This window comes from Sebastes umbrosus, chromosome 10 (assembly GCF_015220745.1).
Source record: "Sebastes umbrosus isolate fSebUmb1 chromosome 10, fSebUmb1.pri, whole genome shotgun sequence".
Taxonomy (NCBI): Eukaryota; Metazoa; Chordata; class Actinopteri; order Perciformes; family Sebastidae; genus Sebastes; species Sebastes umbrosus.
The window spans coordinates 373,691-399,679 of NC_051278.1; the positions used below are offsets into that span (position 1 = coordinate 373,691).

Sequence of the window (25,989 nt, forward strand, 5' to 3'; positions counted from 1 at the left end):
CAAACCCCTTATATAAATGTATATATAAGTAAATAAGGGATAATGTACAGCGAGCCGGTCATTGTTGTAAAAGAAACCCCGACAGGGCGATGCTGCAGCCCGACGCCAAGCTCCCTTTTTGGAGCACACACAAAATGTCATCAATGATCCCTGATTGAACAGGAAAACTGTTTGGATGCTGGATTACAAATTAGTTTGGTAATATGCACCTTAAATGCACCGTGGTGGTATAAAGTGAGCTGGTCCAGTAGGAGCCAGGCCCAGACACACCAGACCATATATCAGAACCTGCAGCGACAAAGGCCGACAATTGTGACGCCTTTGTCTCGGCCAAAAAGTTGCACTCGAACACGCCGCAGAGGCCGACGGCCGGCTACCACGTACATTCTGCGCCTCCGTGAGAGGAAATAACTCTGCAGACCAGCAGGCGGCGGTAGTCTGTATCCGTCATTCAGAAAGGGAAACAGGAAGAGCGAGGACGGTGGATATACAAGCTGTTGTTATGATACGAACATGAACCATTTCCACACCACTCTCACTCACCACTTAGCTTCATTCCAGATGTTCATGACGCTGTGAACGATCAGATGAAGATGAAGATGAAACATGAGAACATCTGCATCTGATTTGTTGAAGCTGAACCAATCAGAGTGATTTCTCTCACCGATGAGCTCCACCGGCGATTCAACCTGCTGGATCAGCCAAAACGCCTCCGACACGGGCCGACACGGGCCGACTAGAGCCGACACGGGCCGACTAGAGCCGACACGGGCCGACTAGAGCCGACATGGGCCGACACGGGCCGACTAGAGCCGACACGGGCCGACACGGGCCGACTAGAGCCGACACGGGCCGACTAGAGCCGACACGGGCCGACTAGAGCCGACGCTGCAGGACACGCCGAAAAAACTAGACCGACCGACGGCCTGGTGCTTGGTGCTTGGTGCTCGGTGTGTCAGGGCCTTTTTATCTGCTGTAGAGGAGCCCTGTGTGAACATCTAGTTATAATAACATTCATATTCAGTTGATATTATGCTGGGATGGTGAATAGGGGCCCCATAGCTCATATTAGCCCCGGGGCCCCCTACTGGGTTAATTAGGCACTGGCTGAAGGCCAAAGTTGAACCGGGACAAAGTCCAAACCTACAGAAATAAGACTGAAGTTGTAATAAAGTGGAAGTGCAGCTGAAGAGTGCAGCTTTCTGTGTGTGACGGTGGATTGGACCAAACGATCCGTCTGAGATGCAGGAACACGGAGCTGGATGTGACTGAAAAGGAGAACACACACTTTCCCAACAGCCAATAAACTCTAAGTGCTCTCACATCTCAGCCGTCTACGTGTCCTCTTTAAATTAAAAACATAAAGTCAGCAGCCGGGCTTCACTTCTTCCTCCTCGACTCAGATTCGATTCACTTCCTGCTTCATTTCCCTCGACTGACTGACAGCTTCGTTTCGGGGCTTTTACAGTTCAGCTTTGGTGACATGCAGGAAGTCACTGCGCATCAACATCATCAACCTGAAGAACACACTCAGATCACGACGTGGTCCGGACGTTGCCCCGTCACACACCAACCACCTCCCCCCCACCCTTCTATGTATCCTCGGGCTGCAATGAGCCATTTATGAAAAATAAATAAATAAATAAAAGAGTGAACTTAAAAAGGACGAGCAGATATCTGGAGGACGGAACCAGACAAAATAAATAAATAAATAAATAAATAAGTGACTCAATAAATAAATAAATAAATAAATAAATATGTCATTAAATGTAGCAGAAAATAAATAAAAAAATAAATGCTGCCATTAATTAATTGAAAAATATGACATTAGCAGAAGCAGACACCATTTAGTGTGTTAATGAGGCAGAAAGACATAAAGAAATGTAAAAAGAACAGAATACAGAAATAAATATGTCTGGGGAAATAAATAAGGGATGAAATACAAAGAGAAAATCATGGACATTTATGCATGCATGGATCAATAAATAAATAAATACATTTTAAAACAAATACAAATGAAATACAATATATATAATTAAAAATAAATTAGAAAATAGATAAATAATAAATGTTAAAATAAATTTTAATGAATTTAAAAATTAATCAAAATAAATAAATAAAAAGGAAATTTAAACAGTGGAATGAATAAATAAATAAGGGAATTAATACAACGATAAACAAATAAAGAAGCAAATTAAAACAGAAATAAATAATAACTATATCACATTTTATCAATTAATTAATGGCTAGTTTTATATTTAATATTATTTTTGCTGCATTTAAAGACATATTTATTTATTTATTTATTTATTTATCAAGGCATTTATTTATTTATTTATCCGTCCTCCATGCAGATAAAACACGAAGAACGGTGACAGAAAAGAATGAAAAAACACACAAAATACTGACATAAAGAACTAATTTACAATATTTAATTATAGGTGACAGGATGTCCTGCATTCTGTGAAACACCTGTTTAACACACACTCACACACACACACACACACACACACACACACACACACCTACATGGCAGCCTGCAGCTCTAACGACTTTTTCAATTAGCAGCGGTCCTGATTGTGTCTCGCTGCAGCAGCCGATCAATAAATCTGCCAGATAAATGATCCTGAGTCTCTGAGGGAGGAAAAGGCCAAAGCACAGATTAATCAGCAGCTCTGACGTTCCACAGAAAACTCCGTTTAGCTCCTTCATCGTGACGTTCTCTTACATGTAGACCTTTTAGTGGCTAGATAGCCGGTCAGAGAAGTCAAAACTGCATGTGATTATCAGAACTCATATCTCGTAAAGTTATGACTTTATTGTGTAAATCTCAGATGTTGTTTCCCTCAATGTGGTCCTAATACTCCGTAGTACATTGTCTCTTTGGCCCTCACTGCATTAGACTGATATACTATATACTTAGACTATAAACTATGTTACCTTCATCACAATGATCACAGGTTTTGCGGCTCCAGACACATTATGGCTCTTCTGATAGTAAAGGCTGCTGACCCCTGACCCCTGACCCCTGACCTCTGGTCTAACCTATACAGTATAATGTGAAGAGCCGACATGTGGTGGTTTTTAACGCTGATCTCTAACAACATCTGAGTGAAACGTGCTGAAACAGCTGCTGCAGGTCGAGTTGCTCTTTGAGGGATGATCCACGTCACAGGACGTCCGGCTGAACAGACACGATTCTCGTGCACATGGATGAAAGCTGATGTTTATATGCGTCATCACAACAAAACACACACACACACACACACACACAGTCCTGCAAATGTCAGAGGTAACTGTCTAATGTCAGTGATGCTATTCGCAGCTTCACAACTCTCCCAAACAGGAGACGACTGATTGAAGCCAGACTTCCTCTTTAAGGGGAAACTGTTGGAGGCTATTTTTATATTTTCATAAGATGATGAGTGTTTGTTATAAACGGGTGTTTTCCATCGAGCTCCAGGTCAGATTCTCAGGGATGCATCATGTGAATCTCTCAAAATCAGAGCAAACTGATGATAAATGATGACACTAGAACACTTTGTGGTTTGTTTTAGTATGAAAATAAATCACAAGTTGATGCCACTCATTAGGAATCATTATAAAGCACAATAAAAGCACAACGTGCACAACCACTGCTATAATAAGAATAATAAGAAAAGAGTGGTTTATCAATCATAATGTGAACAACGTTTAGTGTTGAATTCCTCATCAGGGACATCGTGCTAGATTCACTGTGATGTTCAGACTTTAAAACAATGCAGATGAACAGATGCAGCAGCAGCAGCTGAGAGGTGTTTCAGTGACTTCACCAAGTTAAATAGAAGAATTGTAACACTGAAATAATTCCCTGAAAATGTAGTTTAAAGGGACAGTGTGGAGGATTTGGTGGCATCTAGTGGTGTGGTTGCAGATTGCATCCAGCTGAGTTGCCCTCCACTCACTCCTTCCTGTCTAAGACTAACGTGAGCCGGCGAGCACAAAACCGTGATAACGCCGTTCTCCTCGCTCAGAGGCCATCCATACCATAATAACACTACTTTAGGAGCAACGTGGAAGTCAGACGGTGACTGTCGGTACCACCGCAGTTTCACCAGCGTGTTGGAGAACTACGGAGAACTACGGAGAACTACGGAGGCCTCCAGGTAACGTAGAAACATGAAAGTGTCTTTCTGGAGTCAGAGTTTGGTTTGTCTGTTCGGGGCTACTGTAGAAACATGGCGGTAAAACATGATGATAATGCGTAAACGCAAATTAGTTTTAATGCCACTAATTTCTTTAATGCAACTTGTGATTTGACCTCTGACCTCCAGATGAGGCTTTCTGGACAATATCTGTCATTGTTTTGTGTTGTTCATTAATTTACAATAATAAATATATACATACATTTACATAAAGCAGCATATTAGTCCACTCCCATGTTGATAAGAGGATTAAATACTGGACTAATCTCCTTTAAGGTTCATTTAGAACAGATAAAACATGTGTATTTCTTCAGAAATACTCTGAAAGAAAAGGTGAGTCAGAAGAAGACGAGGAGGAAACAAGGCTGCCATCTGCTGGAGAAAATAAAGACATGACTATTATATATATACTGTGTATATATATACATATATATATGTATATATATAGTATATATTCAGTATACAGTATATACTGAATGTCTGTTCATGAATCCATACAAGCTGTTTTCTCAAAATTAGTTTCTGAGCCATCAATCTGCACTTCAGCAGCTCCAACATCCACCAGACTCTCCAGTTTCATCCTCTCTATATTCTGGGTTAGGGTTAGTTATATTCTGAAGGTTTCTACTGAGGGGTTTGTTCATATGTCCTCCATAACCTGATTTATACAACATTTTATTCCTAAAACATGGTGAAAATGGATTTTTTTAATGGCTGTTGAATGAAGGTCGTTGGTTCGATCCCCGGCTGCTCCCGGTCACATGTCGATGTGTCCTTGAGCAAGACACTTAACCCCAAATTGCTCCCGAAGGCAGAGCCATCGGTGTGTGGATGAGTATTTAGATTAGATCCTGATGGGCAAAGTTGGCTCCTTAGCAGCCTCTGATATCAGTGTATGAATGTGTGAATGAATGTGTGAATGAATGTGTGAATGAATGTGTGAATGAATGTGTGTATGAATGTGTGAATGAATGTGTGTATGAATGTGTGTATGAATGGGTGAATGCTGACATGTAGTGTAAAGAGCTTTGAGTGGTCGGAAGACTAGAAGAGATGTATGAATGCAAGTGCATTTTACCATAACATCTAAACTATAAAAAATGCAAAGGAATAAATCACTTCACTTATTGAGGAACAAGTTGCTCCTCGAGGCGGCAAACTGTTCTTTCATCATAGATTCATCTGGTGATATCCTGTATATAATCTAAGTTAAAATGTTATGTTTAATATTATATATTCTTAAACTGCAAAGATGAAATACCTACAAGAATGTGTTGGAAATAAAGCAAAGAATTATATATTACAAAGTTTATTTTATTTTATTTATTTATTTTATAATAACCAACGAGAATCTACTTTTTCCTCCGCTGTATTAAAAAGGCATCAAGTCTAATTTCTGATAATATTCAGCATTATAACCTATAGTAGTTAATTACTAGATATTTATCACTTCTTATGGTAAATTAAAATCATATCTTCACGTTTTTTTTTTCACCATTTCAAACTGAAGTCGAGGCTGCAGGAAGAAAAACCACAAAAACACGAGATGAGTTTTATGAAACGTCTATTTACAGGAAATATGAACATTTACAGTCCTCTTCTGGATCAACATTTATTTAAAAGAAATATACAAAACTATTTAAAAAGTAAATATATTTACATCCATTTAGTTTTAAAACATGATAAAAATTGTACAATTTAAAGCGTCGCAGTTTCTTTTTTTTTGGCGTCAGAAGTGTTGGTCGCTCACAGACGACAACAGTCTGGTGACCCTGTCTGGTTGATTGTTGAAGCAGCGTTCAACAGTCAAACGCCTGGTGACACTTCCTGGTTTGATTGTCCCAGCAGTGTTCAACAAGTGCTTCAGTGAGTTCATTCAGTCGTTCTGCAGGTAACAAAGCTGTAAAACGCTCTGAGCCGTGGCGGGAGGCCGGTCCAGAGAGTTAAAACATCCAGTGAATAATAATAAAACCTCAGTACAGCTCCGTCACAGGCGCCGGATGTTCCTCTTGCTGCGAGCGCTGCCCGGGATGATCGGGGTGGTGGTGTTGGCGGCGGGGAAGCAGAGCCGGGGCTGCACCACCCTGCAGGGGGTCGAGCCGTGGAAGGCCTCCCGGCAGTGAGTGCAGAAGTCGAAGCCACAGTTGAGGCGCGTGCACGTGGCCCTCTGGACCTCGGCCAGGTGCGTCGCTGGTGAGCCGCAGCGTTTGCAGGGACGCAGAGACTCGTGCTGCTTCAGACTGCTGGCGGCCTGGACGGAGGAAGAAGAAGAAGACGATAACATGAACGTTTGTTAAAGTCAGGGCTGCAGGGAAATACTTTCATTGTTGATTAATCGATTAGTTGTTTTGTCTATAAAATGTCAGAAAAAGGTGTTGATCAGTGTTTCCTAGAGCCCAAGATGACGTTTTGTCGAAAGATATTCAGTTTATTGTCCCAGAGGAGGAAAGAAACCAGAAAATATTCACATTTAAGAAGCTGCTATCAGAGTTTTGACCTTTTATTTTTCTTTAAAAAAAATTACTCAAATCGATCAAAATAGTGGGCGAGTTAGGGAGAGGGAGTTAACAGTTCACAACTAATCGATTAATCGTTGCAGCTCTAGTTAAAGTCCAAAGAATGAAATGTACATTAATACATCTTCCATGGCGTGAATCTGATTTCAGAGGACAGTGAATGTGTTTGGTCTAAACGATATGAGCCTCGATATGCAGAAAACTTCCTGGATTACTCGACACTCGCTCCGAATTCTCGACACATAACATCACTACTTTATACCAGCAGGGCTGCAGCAATCAGACGATTCATAGAAAACTATTTAAAGTCCTTTTTTTAAACTTTCACTTAAAAATGCTAAACTTTTAATGGTTCCAGGTTCTCACATTACAGTCCATTTAATATGTTTGGACTGTTGGGTCAAACAGAACAAGACGTTTGTTGACGTCATCGTTGGATTCAGGAGAATCTGATGAGACCTTTTCACCGTTTTCTGATGTTTAAAAGACCAATAATGTGAATAATCATCGAGGCTCACCTTCATGTATTCATTGAAGCGTGTACATTGGGGTTTGGGCGTGCTGCCCTTCTGAGAGACAGCAGTCCGTCTGTTGACCCTGCAGCTCGGGGTGGATGAGGAAGAGGAGGATGAAGATGATGGAGTACTTGAGGAGGCTAGGGTCTGCATGCAGGACAGCACCACCCTGGACACCACTACGTCTCTAGTCAGACCACAACCCTTCTGTCTCAGCGAGCTACTCGACTCCTAAAGAAAACAAATATAAACGGTGACAAGTCAGAACATGAAATAGAGTTTCAGACAACTCAGTGAGCACACGTGTGTGTGTGTGTGTGTGTGTGTGTGTGTGTGTGTGTGTGTGTGTTTCCTCACCCTGAGTGCCTGCTCGGCTCTTTGACTCCTGCTCAGAGCTGCTGTATCCTCACAGATGATACTCCTCCATGTCCTGCTCACTTTCTTACAGCTGTGAGGAGAGAAAACGTGAACACATGATGAATATAGACGAGAAGAAAAGCAGTAACTAAGAAGAGAAAATATCCTCTTCATTAAAACTCTGTTAACTTTTACTTCCATACACATTTTAAAAAGAACCTCTCAGAATATGTGAGAATAGGTTCAACGCTCTTCTTTAATCTGAGCTACCTGTAACTTCTGCTGATAAAGGATCAACTTTGGGGTAAAACAGCATTTATTCCTGATGTAACCCGACGTGTTTCCTTAAAGATATAAAATAGAAAATAGTTTTACAGCTTGTTGTGTTTGGTGTTAGGCAGACTGATAAAACACAACTTTATCGCCCTTGAAGCAGAAACAGACCAGCCCATCAGTCATCCCTTGTGAATATGAACCCCCCCCCCTCTCTCTCTGTCCACACAGAGAAGCATGTTGTAGTTTACCTGATGAGGTCCATGTCTCCCAGCAGGGACAGGATGTTGGTCAGGATGCTTCTCATGTTCCTGGCGAGCAGACATGAAAACACGTCGACGTACTCCAGGCCCATCTGGCCTCCGATCACCCGATCCAAGAGATGATCCTCTGCTACCTTTGTGACGATGCTCCAGTCATACCTGAGACAACGACAGGAAAACATAAATCAGTTATTTACTGAACATTTTATAGTCTTATTAAGAACTGAAACAAGGAATCAAACCTGAACTTAGTTGTTGTTGTGGAGCTACGCTGTCCTGAGAATAACCTGATGAAATGAGACCCCAAAATGGATCTCAGGCATTTGTCTGCCGATGTTTTACAAGAGGGAATAATGGATGTTTATGGTTCTGGTCCTAACCCTTAATATGGTTTCATTGGATATAAGACAATGATGGCACGATCTTGAGAAGGCAGTTCACGCTTTTATTCGCTCGAGACTTGATTAATGTGATGCACTGTATGTTGGTCTCAACCAGTCTTCCCTCGCGTGCCTCCAACTTGTGCAAAATGCTGCTGCTCGCTTTTTAACTAACATTTCCAGACGTGAACACGCACTGACCAAGAACTGGTTACTTACCACCTCGGGTGTACAACTTTTGTGCACAACAGGAGGAAGTAAAAGTCACAATATGAGAATGTAATCCTACCTCTTATTCCTCCGATAGCTCTTGGCCAGCTCTTCACACACAGCCCGCTGGAACTTCAGTATGGGCAGGTTAGGATCGTCGTGATGGTCGGACGGGGTGGACGACACTGCTGTTCTCCTCTTAGGACGATCCACGGGAGTGGAAGTTGGACGGTTACAGTCTGTCCTCCCTTGACATTTGGAGGGAGAATTGTTTGGCGTTTTGTCTTGATGTGTAGTGGCAGCAGAAGGCAGCAAGGTCACGGTGGGTTTTCCCTGGACATGTTCATCATCTTCATCCACATGATGATCATCAATCTGACTGTTGTGCAGAGACAGATAGCCGCTGTCCTCAAACGCCTCATCCACAGTCCTGTCATGCTCCCTGCCAGTGCTGTTCTCCTTGTTGTGGACTGCTCTGGTGGTGTTGTTGAGAGAGAACAACACACTGGTCAATCCTGCAGGTTTGATGGGTGGTGGGGGTTCTTTCACTGGGGAAGCTTTAAGGTGTAACATCCTGGACTCTGCAGCAGCATAGCTTTTCTCCACACTGTTGGCCATGGCAGCTTCGGAGCGAGGGACTTTCATGATGACTTTCTAACAGTAAAACATGCAGTCTGTAGATTTCTGGACAAAAGAAGAGAAAACAGGAGCTGGTGTTAGGTTTTAAATGTGTTTTGTGTTGTTAATTGATTTCCAATAATAAATATATACATACATTTGCATAAACCAAGTAGATTTTGTCCACTCCCATTTTGATAAGAGTATTAAATACTTGTCAAATCTCCCTTTAATAGGTTTTTAATGTGGATTAAAGCAGGTAAAACAGAGCTGGTGTTAGTGGTTTTAATGTGGATTAAAGCAGGTAAAACAGAGCTGGTGTTAGTGGTTTTAATGTGGATTAAAGGAGGTAAAACAGAGCTGGTGTTAGTGGTTTTAATGTGGATTAAAGGAGGTAAAACAGAGCTGGTGTTAGTGGTTTTAATGTGGATTAAAGCAGGTAAAACAGAGCTGGTGTTAGTGGTTTTAATGTGGATTAAAGCAGGTTAAACAGAGCTGGTGTTAGTGGTTTTAATGTGGATTAAAGCAGGTAAAACAGAGCTGGTGTTAGTGGTTTTAATGTGGATTAAAGCAGGTAACACAGAGCTGGTGTTAGTGGTTTTAATGTGGATTAAAGCAGGTAAAACAGAGCTGGTGTTAGTGGTTTTAATGTGGATTAAAGCAGGTAACACAGAGCTGGTGTTAGTGGTTTTAATGTGGATTAAAGGAGGTAACACAGAGCTGGTGTTAGTGGTTTTAATGTGGATTAAAGCAGGTAACACAGAGCTGGTGTTAGTGGTTTTAATGTGGATTAAAGGAGGTAAAACAGAGCTGGTGTTAGTGGTTTTAATGTGGATTAAAGCAGGTAAAACAGAGCTGGTGTTAGTGGTTTTAATGTGGATTAAAGCAGGTAACACAGAGCTGGTGTTAGTGGTTTTAATGTGGATTAAAGCAGGTAACACAGAGCTGGTGTTAGTGGTTTTAATGTGGATTAAAGCAGGTTAAACAGAGCTGGTGTTAGTGGTTTTAATGTGGATTAAAGCAGGTAAAACAGAGCTGGTGTTAGTGGTTTTAATGTGGATTAAAGGAGGTAACACAGAGCTGGTGTTAGTGGTTTTAATGTGGATTAAAGCAGGTAACACAGAGCTGGTGTTAGTGGTTTTAATGTGGATTAAAGCAGGTAAAACAGAGCTGGTGTTAGTGGTTTTAATGTGGATTAAAGCAGGTAACACAGAGCTGGTGTTAGTGGTTTTAATGTGGATTAAAGCAGGTTAAACAGAGCTGGTGTTAGTGGTTTTAATGTGGATTAAAGGAGGTAACACAGAGCTGGTGTTAGTGGTTTTAATGTGGATTAAAGCAGGTTAAACAGAGCTGGTGTTAGTGGTTTTAATGTGGATTAAAGCAGGTTAAACAGAGCTGGTGTTAGTGGTTTTAATGTGGATTAAAGCAGGTAAAACAGAGCTGGTGTTAGTGGTTTTAATGTGGATTAAAGGAGGTAAAACAGAGCTGGTGTTAGTGGTTTTAATGTGGATTAAAGGAGGTAAAACAGAGCTGGTGTTAGTGGTTTTAATGTGGATTAAAGCAGGTAAAACAGAGCTGGTGTTAGTGGTTTTAATGTGGATTAAAGCAGGTTAAACAGAGCTGGTGTTAGTGGTTTTAATGTGGATTAAAGCAGGTAAAACAGAGCTGGTGTTAGTGGTTTTAATGTGGATTAAAGCAGGTAACACAGAGCTGGTGTTAGTGGTTTTAATGTGGATTAAAGCAGGTAAAACAGAGCTGGTGTTAGTGGTTTTAATGTGGATTAAAGCAGGTAACACAGAGCTGGTGTTAGTGGTTTTAATGTGGATTAAAGGAGGTAACACAGAGCTGGTGTTAGTGGTTTTAATGTGGATTAAAGGAGGTAACACAGAGCTGGTGTTAGTGGTTTTAATGTGGATTAAAGGAGGTAACACAGAGCTGGTGTTAGTGGTTTTAATGTGGATTAAAGCAGGTTAAACAGAGCTGGTGTTAGTGGTTTTAATGTGGATTAAAGCAGGTTAAACAGAGCTGGTGTTAGTGGTTTTAATGTGGATTAAAGCAGGTAAAACAGAGCTGGTGTTAGTGGTTTTAATGTGGATTAAAGGAGGTAAAACAGAGCTGGTGTTAGTGGTTTTAATGTGGATTAAAGGAGGTAAAACAGAGCTGGTGTTAGTGGTTTTAATGTGGATTAAAGGAGGTAAAACAGAGCTGGTGTTAGTGGTTTTAATGTGGATTAAAGCAGGTAAAACAGAGCTGGTGTTAGTGGTTTTAATGTGGATTAAAGCAGGTTAAACAGAGCTGGTGTTAGTGGTTTTAATGTGGATTAAAGCAGGTAAAACAGAGCTGGTGTTAGTGGTTTTAATGTGGATTAAAGCAGGTAACACAGAGCTGGTGTTAGTGGTTTTAATGTGGATTAAAGCAGGTAAAACAGAGCTGGTGTTAGTGGTTTTAATGTGGATTAAAGCAGGTAACACAGAGCTGGTGTTAGTGGTTTTAATGTGGATTAAAGGAGGTAACACAGAGCTGGTGTTAGTGGTTTTAATGTGGATTAAAGCAGGTAACACAGAGCTGGTGTTAGTGGTTTTAATGTGGATTAAAGGAGGTAAAACAGAGCTGGTGTTAGTGGTTTTAATGTGGATTAAAGCAGGTAAAACAGAGCTGGTGTTAGTGGTTTTAATGTGGATTAAAGCAGGTAACACAGAGCTGGTGTTAGTGGTTTTAATGTGGATTAAAGCAGGTAACACAGAGCTGGTGTTAGTGGTTTTAATGTGGATTAAAGCAGGTTAAACAGAGCTGGTGTTAGTGGTTTTAATGTGGATTAAAGCAGGTAAAACAGAGCTGGTGTTAGTGGTTTTAATGTGGATTAAAGGAGGTAACACAGAGCTGGTGTTAGTGGTTTTAATGTGGATTAAAGGAGGTAACACAGAGCTGGTGTTAGTGGTTTTAATGTGGATTAAAGCAGGTAACACAGAGCTGGTGTTAGTGGTTTTAATGTGGATTAAAGGAGGTAAAACAGAGCTGGTGTTAGTGGTTTTAATGTGGATTAAAGGAGGTAAAACAGAGCTGGTGTTAGTGGTTTTAATGTGGATTAAAGCAGGTAACACAGAGCTGGTGTTAGTAGTTTTAATGTGGATTAAAGCAGGTAACACAGAGCTGGTGTTAGTGGTTTTAATGTGGATTAAAGGAGGTAACACAGAGCTGGTGTTAGTGGTTTTAATGTGGATTAAAGGAGGTAACACAGAGCTGGTGTTAGTGGTTTTAATGTGGATTAAAGGAGGTAACACAGAGCTGGTGTTAGTGGTTTTAATGTGGATTAAAGCAGGTAACACAGAGCTGGTGTTAGTGGTTTTAATGTGGATTAAAGCAGGTAACACAGAGCTGGTGTTAGTGGTTTTAATGTGGATTAAAGCAGGTAAAACAGAGCTGGTGTTAGTGGTTTTAATGTGGATTAAAGGAGGTAAAACAGAGCTGGTGTTAGTGGTTTTAATGTGGATTAAAGGAGGTAAAACAGAGCTGGTGTTAGTGGTTTTAATGTGGATTAAAGGAGGTAACACAGAGCTGGTGTTAGTGGTTTTAATGTGGATTAAAGCAGGTAACACAGAGCTGGTGTTAGTGGTTTTAATGTGGATTAAGGAGGTAACACAGAGCTGGTGTTAGTGGTTTTAATGTGGATTAAAGGAGGTAAAACAGAGCTGGTGTTAGTGGTTTTAATGTGGATTAAAGGAGGTAACACAGAGCTGGTGTTAGTGGTTTTAATGTGGATTAAAGGAGGTAACACAGAGCTGGTGTTGGTGGTTTTAATGTGGATTAAAGGAGGTAAAACAGAGCTGGTGTTAGTGGTTTTAATGTGGATTAAAGGAGGTAACACAGAGCTGGTGTTAGTGGTTTTAATGTGGATTAAAGGAGGTAACACAGAGCTGGTGTTAGTGGTTTTAATGTGGATTAAAGGAGGTAACACAGAGCTGGTGTTAGTGGTTTTAATGTGGATTAAAGGAGGTAACACAGAGCTGGTGTTAGTGGTTTTAATGTGGATTAAAGGAGGTAACACAGAGCTGGTGTTAGTGGTTTTAATGTGGATTAAAGGAGGTAAAACAGAGCTGGTGTTAGTGGTTTTAATGTGGATTAAAGGAGGTAACACAGAGCTGGTGTTAGTGGTTTTAATGTGGATTAAAGGAGGTAAAACAGAGCTGGTGTTAGTGGTTTTAATGTGGATTAAAGGAGGTAACACAGAGCTGGTGTTAGTGGTTTTAATGTGGATTAAAGGAGGTAACACAGAGCTGGTGTTAGTGGTTTTAATGTGGATTAAAGGAGGTAACACAGAGCTGGTGTTAGTGGTTTTAATGTGGATTAAAGGAGGTAACACAGAGCTGGTGTTAGTGGTTTTAATGTGGATTAAAGGAGGTAACACAGAGCTGGTGTTAGTGGTTTTAATGTGGATTAAAGGAGGTAACACAGAGCTGGTGTTAGTGGTTTTAATGTGGATTAAAGGAGGTAACACAGAGCTGGTGTTAGTGGTTTTAATGTGGATTAAAGGAGGTAAAACAGAGCTGGTGTTAGTGGTTTTAATGTGGATTAAAGGAGGTAACACAGAGCTGGTGTTAGTGGTTTTAATGTGGATTAAAGGAGGTAACACAGAGCTGGTGTTAGTGGTTTTAATGTGGATTAAAGGAGGTAACACAGAGCTGGTGTTAGTGGTTTTAATGTGGATTAAAGGAGGTAACACAGAGCTGGTGTTAGTGGTTTTAATGTGGATTAAAGGAGGTAAAACAGAGCTGGTGTTAGTGGTTTTAATGTGGATTAAAGGAGGTAACACAGAGCTGGTGTTAGTGGTTTTAATGGGACTCTGCAGCAGATCTTCTCTACATGTGATCCAGCTCAGCTTATCTTACTACTAATGGAGGGAAACTGTTCCTGACATGAAAGACATTAATGACATATTGACTATAATGCTATTAAACTGTTAACATAAACTCTAAATGTAGTTGTTGACTCTTCTGTCATATATATTATATATATTTGAATAATTGATTTTGGCGCGAGGCAGCTGATTTGGTGGGAAACGTGTCGGTGACCTGCAGACACTCAGAGACCAGGTTACTGTTTCCATGTGAAGTTACTGGGTTATGTTATAATAAACATGATGTGAGCACATTAACAGGTTAATAATAAACATTAAAGGTTAATCTGAGCTGATTAACCGCCTGAAGCAGCTAACTGACTGAATGAACCAGCTCTGAACGCTACAAACACTACAAACACTACAAACACTACAGCAGCACTCAGCAGACTCTGCTCAGGAGTATTGATAGTAGTATTACATTTAGAGTTACTCTGCTCAGGAGTATTGATAGTAGTATTACATTTAGAGTTACTCTGCTCAGGAGTATTGATAGTAGTATTACATTTAGAGTTACTCTGCTCAGGAGTATTGATAGTAGTATTACATTTAGAGTTAATTACAAACAGATGACCAGCTGGACAGCATGTAGCCTCCTGCTAACTGATGGTAGGTCTGTGAGGTCTGTGGAGCAGAGAGTGAACAGCCAGACATGCACATTTAATAAGACTTCTGTTAGCATCTGTTAGCTAACGATGCTAACCGACCTGTTAGCTAACCTGTGTAGTTTAGTCTCTTACCTTCTGTTAGTTAGTGATGCTGATCCAGAGCAGACTCTTGTTTCCCTCCTTTAGCCGCTGAGCTAGCTGCTAGCTGTTAGCTGTTCGCTGTGTGTTCAGCTCTTCTCTGATCAGCCGGTCATCTAACTGAGCTAGCTGTTAGCTGTTAGCTGTTAGCTGCTAGCTGCTAGCTGTTAGCTGTGTGTTCAGCTCTTCTCTGATCAGCCGGTCACTTTCTGCCTCTATTTGAAATCCGTGCCTAAAAGGCGCCGACCAATCACAGCTCAGTGTGTTAACCAATCAGAGCACAGTAGGTGCTGGCCAATCAGAGCTCAGTGTGCTAACCAATCACAGCGCAGAAGGAGCTGGCCAATCAGAGCTCAGAGGGCGTTCCCCCCTTTAAACCATCAGCCGAGATCTCAACATGTTGGTGTGATGACGTCAGCGCGCAGTCGACGTGGTCCCACGTGTATTTACCATCCGACGTGAAACACGGAGAGAATAACCTACATACCTGCAGGACTGAAGATCTGAAACTACGACTGCTCTTTCTTTACGTTATTTATTCTCTCCGTTTTGTTTTATACATATTTCATTTCATTTTATTTTGTAATGAGGACAAGGAAGAAAAAGAGAGAAAAAAATATATAAATATAATAATAAATATATATATATATTTATATATATACCAGATATAAACTACCAGGAGATGAAGAAAACTGTTAACAACGGGACCATTCAAAATGTGAATATAGTGTAAAAAGTGCTAAAGTGCTGGATAATAAAATATAGGAGATATACAGTAGAGACCAGGGGATTCAGAGAGGTCAAATATGGAATGTAATACAGGATGAGAACTGAAGTAGAGAGTTTTTTAAATAGACTAAAGTACAGAATAAAGCTGTACATTGTTGGTAGAATACAGTGAAAGCAGAGTAGAGCAGAAAGTATAATGTGAGAACGATGTGACATGGTGTAAAGGGAGTTTCTGATCAACCACAGAGGATTATAATCTGCATACTCCTCTTGACTTTCTGGTGCTCTAGAACGAGTTTCAGCTCTTTGTTTAGCTGCAGGTCCACTTCTAACTTCTGTCAGGAGTCCCACTGTTTGAAGAAAAGGACCAATAGACTGCAGCCATTCACATCCCAGTCCAGTTCACACCTCCGTCTGGAATGTGTGAAGTGGCTCTTTCACTGAAACCAGGTGGAAGTTGGGGGGGAGGTGCAGGATGCGGTAGTTTAGTTTGGATACAGTAAGATACTTTCTGTGTCTCACTCTCAACTTTTCACTTTATGATGTTTGTTGTGCTTTACAGGCAAAGACGACAAAGGGGCCAGATCCTTACCCACCTCATAACTAAAACATTAGGGATTTCTCAATAGCATATAGGCCTATATTTGTTTTATTTATTTATTTATTTATTTTATTTATGCAAGGTTAAAGGAATACATACACATACTTGTAAAGGGACATACAGGCAGCTGCAACAACATATATAAACAAAAAAACACAAAATATATCTTCATATACATACAACCAACCTCATATATAAATACATATATACATATATCTATATCTACACACACATTCATATACATGTCTTAGGCACATTCGCTTACACAATTATCTATTCTATTATAGAGACAAAAAAGGACATATTTACATCCCTTTAGTTGACCTTTATTAACATTATTTATTTATTAATTTTTGTTTAACTCCAATCTTCACCTTGACTCAAAGTATCCCACCCACGCTCAAAAATGACATATTCTGTTCTTTATTCCTGTTAACATCTTTCTTAAGAACCCACTGATGCTTCAACAACATTTTGAAACGTTCAGTGTTTAACTGCTGTGTTTTTATAGATTTAAATATATAAATGCTTTCCCCATCATCATAATGATGATGATGATGTTCAGGTCTTTTCCTTCTTCATCATCCCTTAAATTACCAAACATTATGGATAAAGGAAAACTATAGAAATTGGATTTGTAAACAGAGATACACTTTTCAACTTTAATCCAAAATAATGCAACTTCCTTACAATACCAAAATAAATGAATGTCTGACTCCTCTTCCTCCTCTTCCTCCTCTTCCTCCTCTTCCTCCTCTTCTTCCTCTTCCTCTTCACACAATCTACAGAAGTCACATTGTTGGATGCCCCTTTTTTTAGCATTCTCTTAGTAGGCAAGAATTTGTAGATTAGTTTTAGTTGTACAATTCTAATGGAGACATCGAAAGAAGTTGTGTAAATACATGCATATATATATATATGTATATATATATATAGGTCTATATTGATGTTCAATGTACACAGTTGAAAAGGGAATTTAAAAGATAATCTATTTGAGGCTACAGTGACAGACAGGCAGCAACACGTTTGTGTATGTAGAGGAGTGGAGGTCATCTTCTGAGCCCTGATACTTAACATCTTTACATACTGAAGTGCTAATAATGCTAATTAAATGATGATCCCAGCATCAATCCAATTTACAAGTCCACACAGTCATTTCAAATACAACTACAAGACAGCATGGGCGAAGCCGGCTACTGCCCCGATAGCCTATCTGCCTGCTAGGATGCATTATAGGGAGCTGAAATACAAGATTCACTGAGTGCTTTACATCTTACACCATCCTTTATCCAGAGTCTAGAGGGGCACTGAGTTAACGTTACTCTTTGTTGACATTGTACTAACATGGTGCATATATTAAAATATGTTTTTATTTAAATGTGACAGGCAGTGCAGGCAATGTGCACTCAGTTTAGGCATCGTGAAGGATGCACACGTACACATCCGGCCATGAAACAGGAGGCATACATCCTTGAATCATTTATAGGATGTATGCTTTATTCACAGAGCATCAATTCAGCTCAATTTAACTTCACTTCAGACACACAGAGGTCAATATCAGATGAATTAAAATAAACACAATACACAATACAGCACTCCATAACATTACAATAACACACTAAATACATATCTCCAATAATAAATGTTTATCTGTTTTTCTTTTCTTTTTAATGCCCCTCACATTATCTTATCCTCCACTGTCTGAGTCTGAGAGGGCTTTCTGTCTATTTGGTTAGAGATTGAAATAATCATTAGAGGGAACAATAATAGATATTCAGCCAGTAAACAGGATCTGAATGAAGATGGAGCAGTAATTGACGAGTTCCAGAAGGTGGTGGCAATGCAACACAGAGAAGAAGAAGAAGGAGACGAAGAAGAAGAAGATTGATTTACAGAACTTCTCAAAACATGATGAAGATATCATAAAAACAAAGATTGAGATTTAAAGATACTGATTTTAAAACATATTTGACTATGATCAAGAACTTGGCAAAAACGATTAGATTGTGTAGTCTTTGTAGACAAATTTATTCTAATTGTTTAAAAGACCCAGATTTTTTTAAATTGTTTTTTACTCATCTGTACCTTTCATTTTATTTGTCGTATAATTTATTTTACTTTTATATAATATTATATATATTACGTATATTTGATATTATATTTTGATTCTGTAAAATAAATTTGCTGAATTTTTTGTAATGAAAAATTTTAACATGTTTGAACAGAAGAAGAAGAATCTTATCAGGAGTAGATGATGGAAATATTACATTGGAGAATCTGCTAGGAAAGACATCTAAGATATAGAAAGTACACAATCTTCTAATTAATTACTTTAGGGCAACAGGAATAAGGAGAGAATTTAATTATTAGTAGTATTATTATTGTATTTTATTGTATTCATTATTATTATTATTTATTTATTATTTATTTTATTATGTTCCTGCTCTACTCCTCCAGTCCAGCAGGGGGCGGTGATGCACCTAAAAGCTGGTTTGAAGAAGAAGAAGAATCTGACCCACTGCGCATGCGTGTCACATTCAACATGTCAGCTTCCTTCAGCAGGCTGTTAGAGATCAATATCTTTAATAACATCTTTAATAACATCTTTAATAACATCATTACACATCATCACACATCATTACACATCATCACACATCATTACACATCATTACACATCATTACACATCATTACACATCATCACACATCATCACACATCATTACACATCATTACACATCATTACACATCATTACACATCATCACACATCATCACACATCAGTTAGGACTGTTACTGATCAGTTAGGACTGGACTGGACTGATCAGGATGATCGATCACAGGTTTGTTGTTTGATTTAACATCAGAATGGTTTTATAACTATATCATCTATAATCTATAATTAACAGTCAGAAAACGTCAGAAAGGTTCAAGATGACGTCCTCAAATGTCTCAAAGACATCCAGTTTGCTGTCCCAGAGGAGGACAGACTCACATTCAGGCTCACAGAACATTACTCACCCAGTTCATCAACTACCAGATGCATGTGCATGAGAGAGGGGAGATAGAGTGTGTCTGTGTGTGCGTGTGCGTGTGCGTGTTACAGTGTGTGTGTGTTACTGTGTGTGTTACAGTGTGTGTGTGTTACTGTGTGTGTTACAGTGTGTGTGTGTGTGTTACTGTGTGTGTTACAGTGTGTGTGTGTGTGTTACTGTGTGTGTTACAGTGTGTGTGTGTGTGTTACTGTGTGTGTTACAGTGTGTGTGTGTGTGTGTGTGTGTGTGTTACTGTGTGTGTTACAGTGTGTGTGTGTGTGTGTGTGTGAGAGAGAGAGAGAGTCACAGGGGGGTGGAGGGGCTGTTGGAGAGCACCACTGCCATGGGGGGGGGGAACTGTTTTGTGGCGTGAGGTTTTGGTCCTGATGGACTTTAACCTGCTGCCAGATGGCGGAGTCTGGAAGAGATCACATCTGCTATTAGTTAGATAGAAACCCTCCGTGTTTACCTTCTCTAGTGCAGCTAGTGTATTTTGTGTTGTAGGTTGAAATCCAGCTCTAAATAACAACAACAGCTTTTTTAAATTCCAAATTAAAGTTTTAGTTTGGTTTGTGGTTGGTCGTCTTCCGCGGAAATACTGGGGAAAAAAAGATTGTTGGCGACGCCTGTTACACTTCTTATAACGTCTATAATAATACATATTTTATTTATCGTCTTATAACGTCTATAATAATACATATTTTATTTATCGTCTTATAACGTCTATAATAATACATATTTTATTTATCGTCTTATAACGTCTATAATAATACATATTTTATTTATCGTCTTATAACGTCTATAATAATACATATTTTATTTATCGTCTTATAACGTCTATAATAATACATATTTTATTTATCGTCTTATAACGTCTATAATAATACATATTTTATTTATCGTCTTATAACGTCTATAATAATACATATTTTATTTATCGTCTTATAACGTCTATAATAATACATATTTTATTTATCGTCTTATAACGTCTATAATAATACATATTTTATTTATCGTCTTATAACGTCTATAATAATACATATTTTATTTATCGTCTTATAACGTCTATAATAATACATATTTTATTTATCATCTTATAACGTCTATAATAATAAAGCTCTGCTCGTCGTCGTACACGCCGAATTCAACAATGCCTTCGTTGGATACAGGATATCTCTTAATATAGAGATTGTAGAGGCGTATACTGTTGTTAGAAATAAAAACATATATAATCCATAACATTTTGAACGGGCTTTGGTCGAATGTTCCTTCTGGACTAGAGAGGAACATCTGCCTAAGCTAAGTCACATCTGGATCTGTTTGTTCTGCCACACAGTGAATCATCCTCTAAACACACCTGCTGACACGATGGCCTACAGGAGAGCCGTGAACCTTCTACCCAGAGGAAAGGAGAGCCTCTTCAGTCTGTACGTATCTCACAAAACACCAACTGTCATCACACAAACTGTCACATCTCATCAGTCTGGCAGAAGAACTGTAAGAAGTCTCCACACCAGCAAACCTATGATGATGCACACCAGCACAGCTGTGATGATGCACACCAGCACAGCTGTGATGATGCACACCAGCACACCTGTGATGATGGTGACCAAGCTGCTGTCGGTGGAGGAGCTCTTTGCTAAGAGGTCTGTGCAGGAGTACCTGAAGAAGACGGAGACGGAGTACAGTGAATGCCTGAGAGCAGCCAACAGCAGTGGGACAGAGGAGCAGTGCAGCGAGGACGAACTGAGGGACAAGAGGACCAAAGTGTCCCTGCTGGCTCCTCTGATCCAGACCATCAGAGAGCTGGACGCCAAACAGAGAGAGATGGCTGACATCGAGACGCTGCTGAAAGGTGAGACTTGCTCTGCTTCCACCACACAAACTTATTTATATCATATATATATACATATATATATATATATGTATATATATATGTATATATATATATGATGTATGTATATATATGTATATATATACATATGTATATATATATATATATATACATATGTATATATATATACATATGTATATATACATATATATATACTGTATATGTACACAAGGTATTGCTCTATGCAGCTGCAGCGTTTATTGTGGAGAACTATGATCAATAAGTCTCAGAATGATTTTAGTGTTTGTCACCCTCACATAAGAAATGATAAATCAAATCCCCTGTGATAATCTGTTTAGGTGAATCCAGTCATCAAGGTTCCTCACATTGATGCAAAAATCCACTATTAAACCATAAAGTCTGATTATTTTCATTGTTGATTGATCTGTTGATTATATTTTTGATTAATCGATTAGTTGTTTGGTCTTTAGAAAATCAGAAAATGTGGATCAGTGTTTCCTAAAGTCCAAGATGACGTCCTCAGATGTCTTGTTTTGTCCACAACTCAAAGATATTCAGTTTACTGCCATAGAGGAGGAAAGAAACCATATCCTCTACTATATCCTGCTGATTATTTTCTCAATTAATTGATTAATTTTGTTTAAAACATTTTAGAAAATTGTGAAGAATTCACATTATAACTGGTTAGAGCCCAAGATGGTGTCTTCAAGTTCCTTATCTTTATCCACCCATCAGTCCAAAACCCCCAAATATCCAGTTTAATATCATTAATGATGAAGAAAAGCATCAAATCCTCACATCTGAGAAGCTGAAATAAACAATATCTGGCATTTTTGCTTGAAAAAGGACTAGAATGACGAATCAATTATCTATCTAGAGCTGAAACTAACCATTATTTTCATTGTTGATTAATCTGTTGATTATTTTCTTGGTTAATTGATTAGCTGTTTGGTCTAGAAAACGTCAGAAAGGTCCAAGATGACGTCCTCAAATGTCTCAAAGATATTCAGTTTACTGTCACAGAGGAGGAAAGAAACCAGAACAGATTCACATTTAAGAAGCTGCAATCAGAATTTAGACTTTTAATGACTCAAAATGATGAATTGATCAAAATAGTTGATGATTAATTTAATAATTGATATTTGATGAATCGGTTCAGCTCCAGTAGAATCAGGGATATTAAAGGGATGAATATCACTATATGAACATTTTGGTGAATGTTCTGACGGTGGAGGAATTGACATCGTATCAGTTTATAAATCGTCATATCACACGACCTCAGTTTATTTATTTACTGGATGTTTCTGTTTTCCTGAAAGACGAAGACGCAGCCCTGCGAGAGCTGGCCGAGCTGGAACATGAAGGATGTCTGACAGATATTCAAGATCTCAGACAAAAGGTGAAACTGGAACTTTAACAGAAAGTCAAATGTTAAACCTTTGATCTAACTCTGGCTGTGTTTGGTTCCTGTACCTGTTGCTCTTCAGAGATGCAGTTTTAGAATACACATCACATTTCTGTTGTTCACCTCGCTTCACCAATCAGATCTTGGATCTGTTGATCCCTGAAGAGGAGGCCGAGGTGAGCGACCTGGTCCTGGAGGTCACAGCCGGGGTCGGGGGTCAGGAGGCCATGCTGTTCACTGATGAGGTCTGGAAGTACTTCTTCATTATTTTAAACAGTTCTTGTTGAGAATTTAAAATAATATCTGAACAAGAAAGTCTCTGCATATTTATTTATTTAAATATTTATTTAGAGAGAATAAGAAATAGATTTGATAATAAGTGAGTCACATGTGGTACCATGGTGGTAAACCAACCTTTAGGAGAGAGAGCTCCTGATGAATTGACATGCTGACTCGTCTCGTCTCCTCTGAAGGTGTTTGACATGTACCAGGGCTTCGCTCAGCACCACGGCTGGTCCTTCGACATCCTGGAGCACATGACCAGTGAGATAGGTCAGTGGACGCAGAAGCTTGTGATTATAGACGTATTAAAGTTTCAGTTTACCATCGAGACTTAAAACTAAAGGAGTCAGGGCCCCAGAACTCTGGAGAAGTTAGTCTTTTGACTTCTTATTTCTTCTTTTATTGCTCACCTACCACCAGGTGGACTCCGCCACGCCTCGGCCAGCATCGGCGGCCCTCAGAGCTACCAGAGGATGAAGTTTGAGGGTGGAGTCCATCGGGTTCAGAGGGTTCCCAGGACTGAAAAACAGGGCAGGATGCACACCAGCACCATGACTGTGGCTGTCCTGCCCCAACCCACCGAGGTACAGCTTCACATGGTGCAGGGACGCCACCGACAACACACTCTGACTGTTTTAGCTCTGTCACATTTACGGTGCAAGTAGGATGTGCAGGTAGGATGTGCAGGTAAGATGTGCAGGTAGGATGTGCAGGTAGGATGTGCAGGTAGGATGTGCAGGTAGGATGTGCAGTAGGATGTGCAGTAGGATGTGCAGGTAGGATGTGCAGTAGGATGTGTACTGTAGGATGTGCAGGTAGGATGTGCAGGTAGGATGTGTACTGTAGGATGTGCAGGTAGGATGTGCAGGTAGGATGTGCAGTAGGATGTGCAGGTAGGATGTGCAGGTAGGATGTTACAGGTAGGATGAGCAGGTAGGATGTGTACTGTAGGATGTTACAGGTAGGATGTGCAGGTAGGATGTGTAGGTAGGATGAGCAGGTAGGATGTGCAGGTAGGATGTGCAGGTAGGATGTGCAGGTAGGATGTTACAGGTAGGATGTGCAGGTAGGATGAGCAGGTAGGATGTGTACTGTAGGATGTGCAGGTAGGATGTGTACTGTAGGATGTGTAGGTAGGATGAGCAGGTAGGATGTGCAGGTAGGATGTGCAGGTAGGATGTTACAGGTAGGATGTGCAGGTAGGATGTGTACTGTAGGATGTGCAGGTAGGATGTGCAGGTAGGATGAGCAGGTAGGATGTGCAGGTAGGATGTGTACTGTAGGATGTGCAGGTAGGATGTTACAGGTAGGATGTGCAGGTAGGATGTGCAGGTAGGATGTGCAGGTAGGATGTGTACTGTAGGATGTGCAGGTAGGATGTGCAGGTAGGATGAGCAGGTAGGATGTGCAGGTAGGATGTGTACTGTAGGTTTGTTCTTCAGATGTAAGTAACTGATGAGTGTTGTGTGTTTGTCTCAGATCTCTTTCACGATAAACTCGAAGGACCTGAAGATAGAAACGAAGAGAGCAAGTGGAGCTGGAGGTCAACACGTCAATACCACAGACAGCGCAGTCAGAATAGTCCACCTGCCGACAGGTAAAGACTGGAAACGCCTGGCGTTGTAGTAGATAGAAGTGGGTAGATAGAAGGACATGAACAGACTCTATTTCTACATTTAGATTATAAAGCTGGACAACAAGTGACAGAATGGAATTGCAACTTGTTTCTCCTCCCATGACATTTCCTGATTGTTGAGGTTTTAAATAACATTTTAGTATTTATAAACACAGCCAATGGATTCAGGAAGATTTTCACATGTTCATAAAACACCAGACGATGGTCAACGATCGTCAACGGTCCCCACGCCTGAGCTGGGCTTCTATCTCATATCAAAGTCATTTAAGTTGGGTGTTGCTGCTGTCTGGTTGCAGGGCTCTGTCTTTCTCTTAAGAACATATAAGAGTAGTACTTTAATACCTGTGTGTGTGTTCATTAGGCGTGGTCGCAGAGTGTCAGCAGGAACGGTCCCAGATAAAGAACAAGGAGAAAGCCATGAAGGCTCTGAGAGCAAAACTCTACAGCAGGAAGCTCGAGGAGGAGACCAGCAAACGCTACAACCAGCGGAAAATACAGGTCAGATACATACAATAATATAATATACAGGATAATATAATATACAGGTGGAGACATTCATGTATAATATGATATACAGGTGTGACAAGTGATGGTTAATATTGAAGGACTTTATTTCTGAAACATCTACTGTAGGATGTTGAATTTCATGACGTGACTGTAAATGAAATAAAATGCCAAACAAGTAAATGAATAGAATCTAAAAAGCTCCACACATCTGACTGTTCAACTGATTTAGTATATATTGTTTATGAAGAGGTGGAAAGAATAAGAAGTGCAGAATAAAGGCAGCGAGGCCAAAAGGATGTGAAGTCAACTTTACAGCATGAAGCTGAAAGAGCAACGGGACCTTTTTAATGTTTCCCATGTTTCTTCTTCCTTCTCCTCCAGATCGGCACCAAAGGCAGATCAGAGAAGATTCGAACCTACAACTTTTCCCAGGACCGAATAACGGACCACCGCATCGGCATGACGGTGCACGATGTAAAGAGCTTCCTGCTGGGAGAGGACCTGCTGGAAGAGATGAACTCCTCGCTGCAGGAGTTCTCCGACCAGGAGACACTCGCCGAGCTGCTGGAGGACAACCAGCTGGAGGACTCCTGAGTTTGGATCTGAGAAACTCAGACTGTGATGGAATGGATGTTTCAGCAAAGCGTGCTAAACACCTTCTCTGCTTCAACGTCTTCACCAAACACGGAGGAAAAGGACCACGATGGATTAGAAGGATTACCCAAGTCTTCATTCTTCATCCACATGTCCTGGAGGGACGAGCAACGTCAGCGGGTCATGACTAGAACTTTAATGCTGATGCAGTTTTCATCTGAATAAACACTGTTGATAAGGAACACACTTTACTTTGTACTTTATACAAATGTGAATTTGTAGTTGAGTTGAATATTTACAGCTCTTACAGCACATGATGATAATAATTATAACTTTATTTATATAGCACCTTTCAAAACAAGGTTACAAAGTGCTTTACAAACACCCAGAACTT

At 40.0% G+C, this 25,989-nt stretch overlaps 2 protein-coding genes across 5 annotated transcripts; one reads left to right on the forward strand and one right to left on the reverse strand.

Annotated features, from left to right (window-relative positions):
• Positions 1 to 5,731: 5,731 nt before the first annotated feature.
• Positions 5,732 to 15,099, reverse strand: fbxo5 (F-box protein 5). The gene is made up of 6 exons (XM_037782800.1): positions 14,951 to 15,099; positions 8,778 to 9,382; positions 8,097 to 8,267; positions 7,573 to 7,663; positions 7,219 to 7,446; positions 5,732 to 6,435 (listed from the first exon to the last, which is right to left on the reverse strand). The coding sequence occupies exons 2-6, from the start codon at positions 9,341 to 9,343 to the stop codon at positions 6,172 to 6,174; spliced, it is 1,320 nt and encodes a 439-aa protein (XP_037638728.1). The 5' UTR covers positions 9,344 to 9,382; positions 14,951 to 15,099; the 3' UTR covers positions 5,732 to 6,171.
• mtrf1l (mitochondrial translational release factor 1-like) lies at positions 14,373 to 25,837 on the forward strand. 4 transcript variants are annotated; one of them, XM_037782799.1, is made up of 10 exons: positions 19,075 to 19,124; positions 20,653 to 20,825; positions 20,874 to 21,171; positions 22,491 to 22,570; positions 22,717 to 22,821; positions 23,050 to 23,128; positions 23,279 to 23,442; positions 24,338 to 24,455; positions 24,856 to 24,992; positions 25,383 to 25,837. In XM_037782799.1, the coding sequence occupies exons 2-10, from the start codon at positions 20,685 to 20,687 to the stop codon at positions 25,593 to 25,595; spliced, it is 1,335 nt and encodes a 444-aa protein (XP_037638727.1). In that variant the 5' UTR covers positions 19,075 to 19,124; positions 20,653 to 20,684; the 3' UTR covers positions 25,596 to 25,837. The 4 variants fall into 4 exon arrangements, with proteins under 4 accessions (XP_037638726.1, XP_037638727.1, XP_037638724.1 ...); XM_037782798.1 differs by lacking the exon at positions 19,075 to 19,124 and adding an exon at positions 14,373 to 14,471 and having other exon boundaries at positions 20,653 to 21,171; XM_037782796.1 differs by having other exon boundaries at positions 20,653 to 21,171.
• The last annotated feature ends 152 nt before the right edge of the window (positions 25,838 to 25,989 follow it).

Bases quoted from the DNA above. Each gene is read 5' to 3' on its own strand.
- mtrf1l (XM_037782798.1), top strand. From the start codon at position 20,685: ATGGCCTACAGGAGAGCCGTGAACCTTCTACCCAGAGGAAAGGAGAGC. The intron at 22,571-22,716 runs GTGAAACTGGAA...TTCACCAATCAG, and splicing joins TTCAAGATCTCAGACAAAAG to ATCTTGGATCTGTTGATCCC. The intron at 24,456-24,855 runs GTAAAGACTGGA...TGTGTTCATTAG, and splicing joins AATAGTCCACCTGCCGACAG to GCGTGGTCGCAGAGTGTCAG.
- fbxo5 (XM_037782800.1), bottom strand. From the start codon at position 9,343: ATGAAAGTCCCTCGCTCCGAAGCTGCCATGGCCAACAGTGTGGAGAAA. The intron at 8,268-8,777 runs GTAGGATTACAT...TCGTTGTCTCAG, and splicing joins AGCTATCGGAGGAATAAGAG to GTATGACTGGAGCATCGTCA. The intron at 7,664-8,096 runs GTAAACTACAAC...CTCTCCTCACAG, and splicing joins GGAGACATGGACCTCATCAG to CTGTAAGAAAGTGAGCAGGA.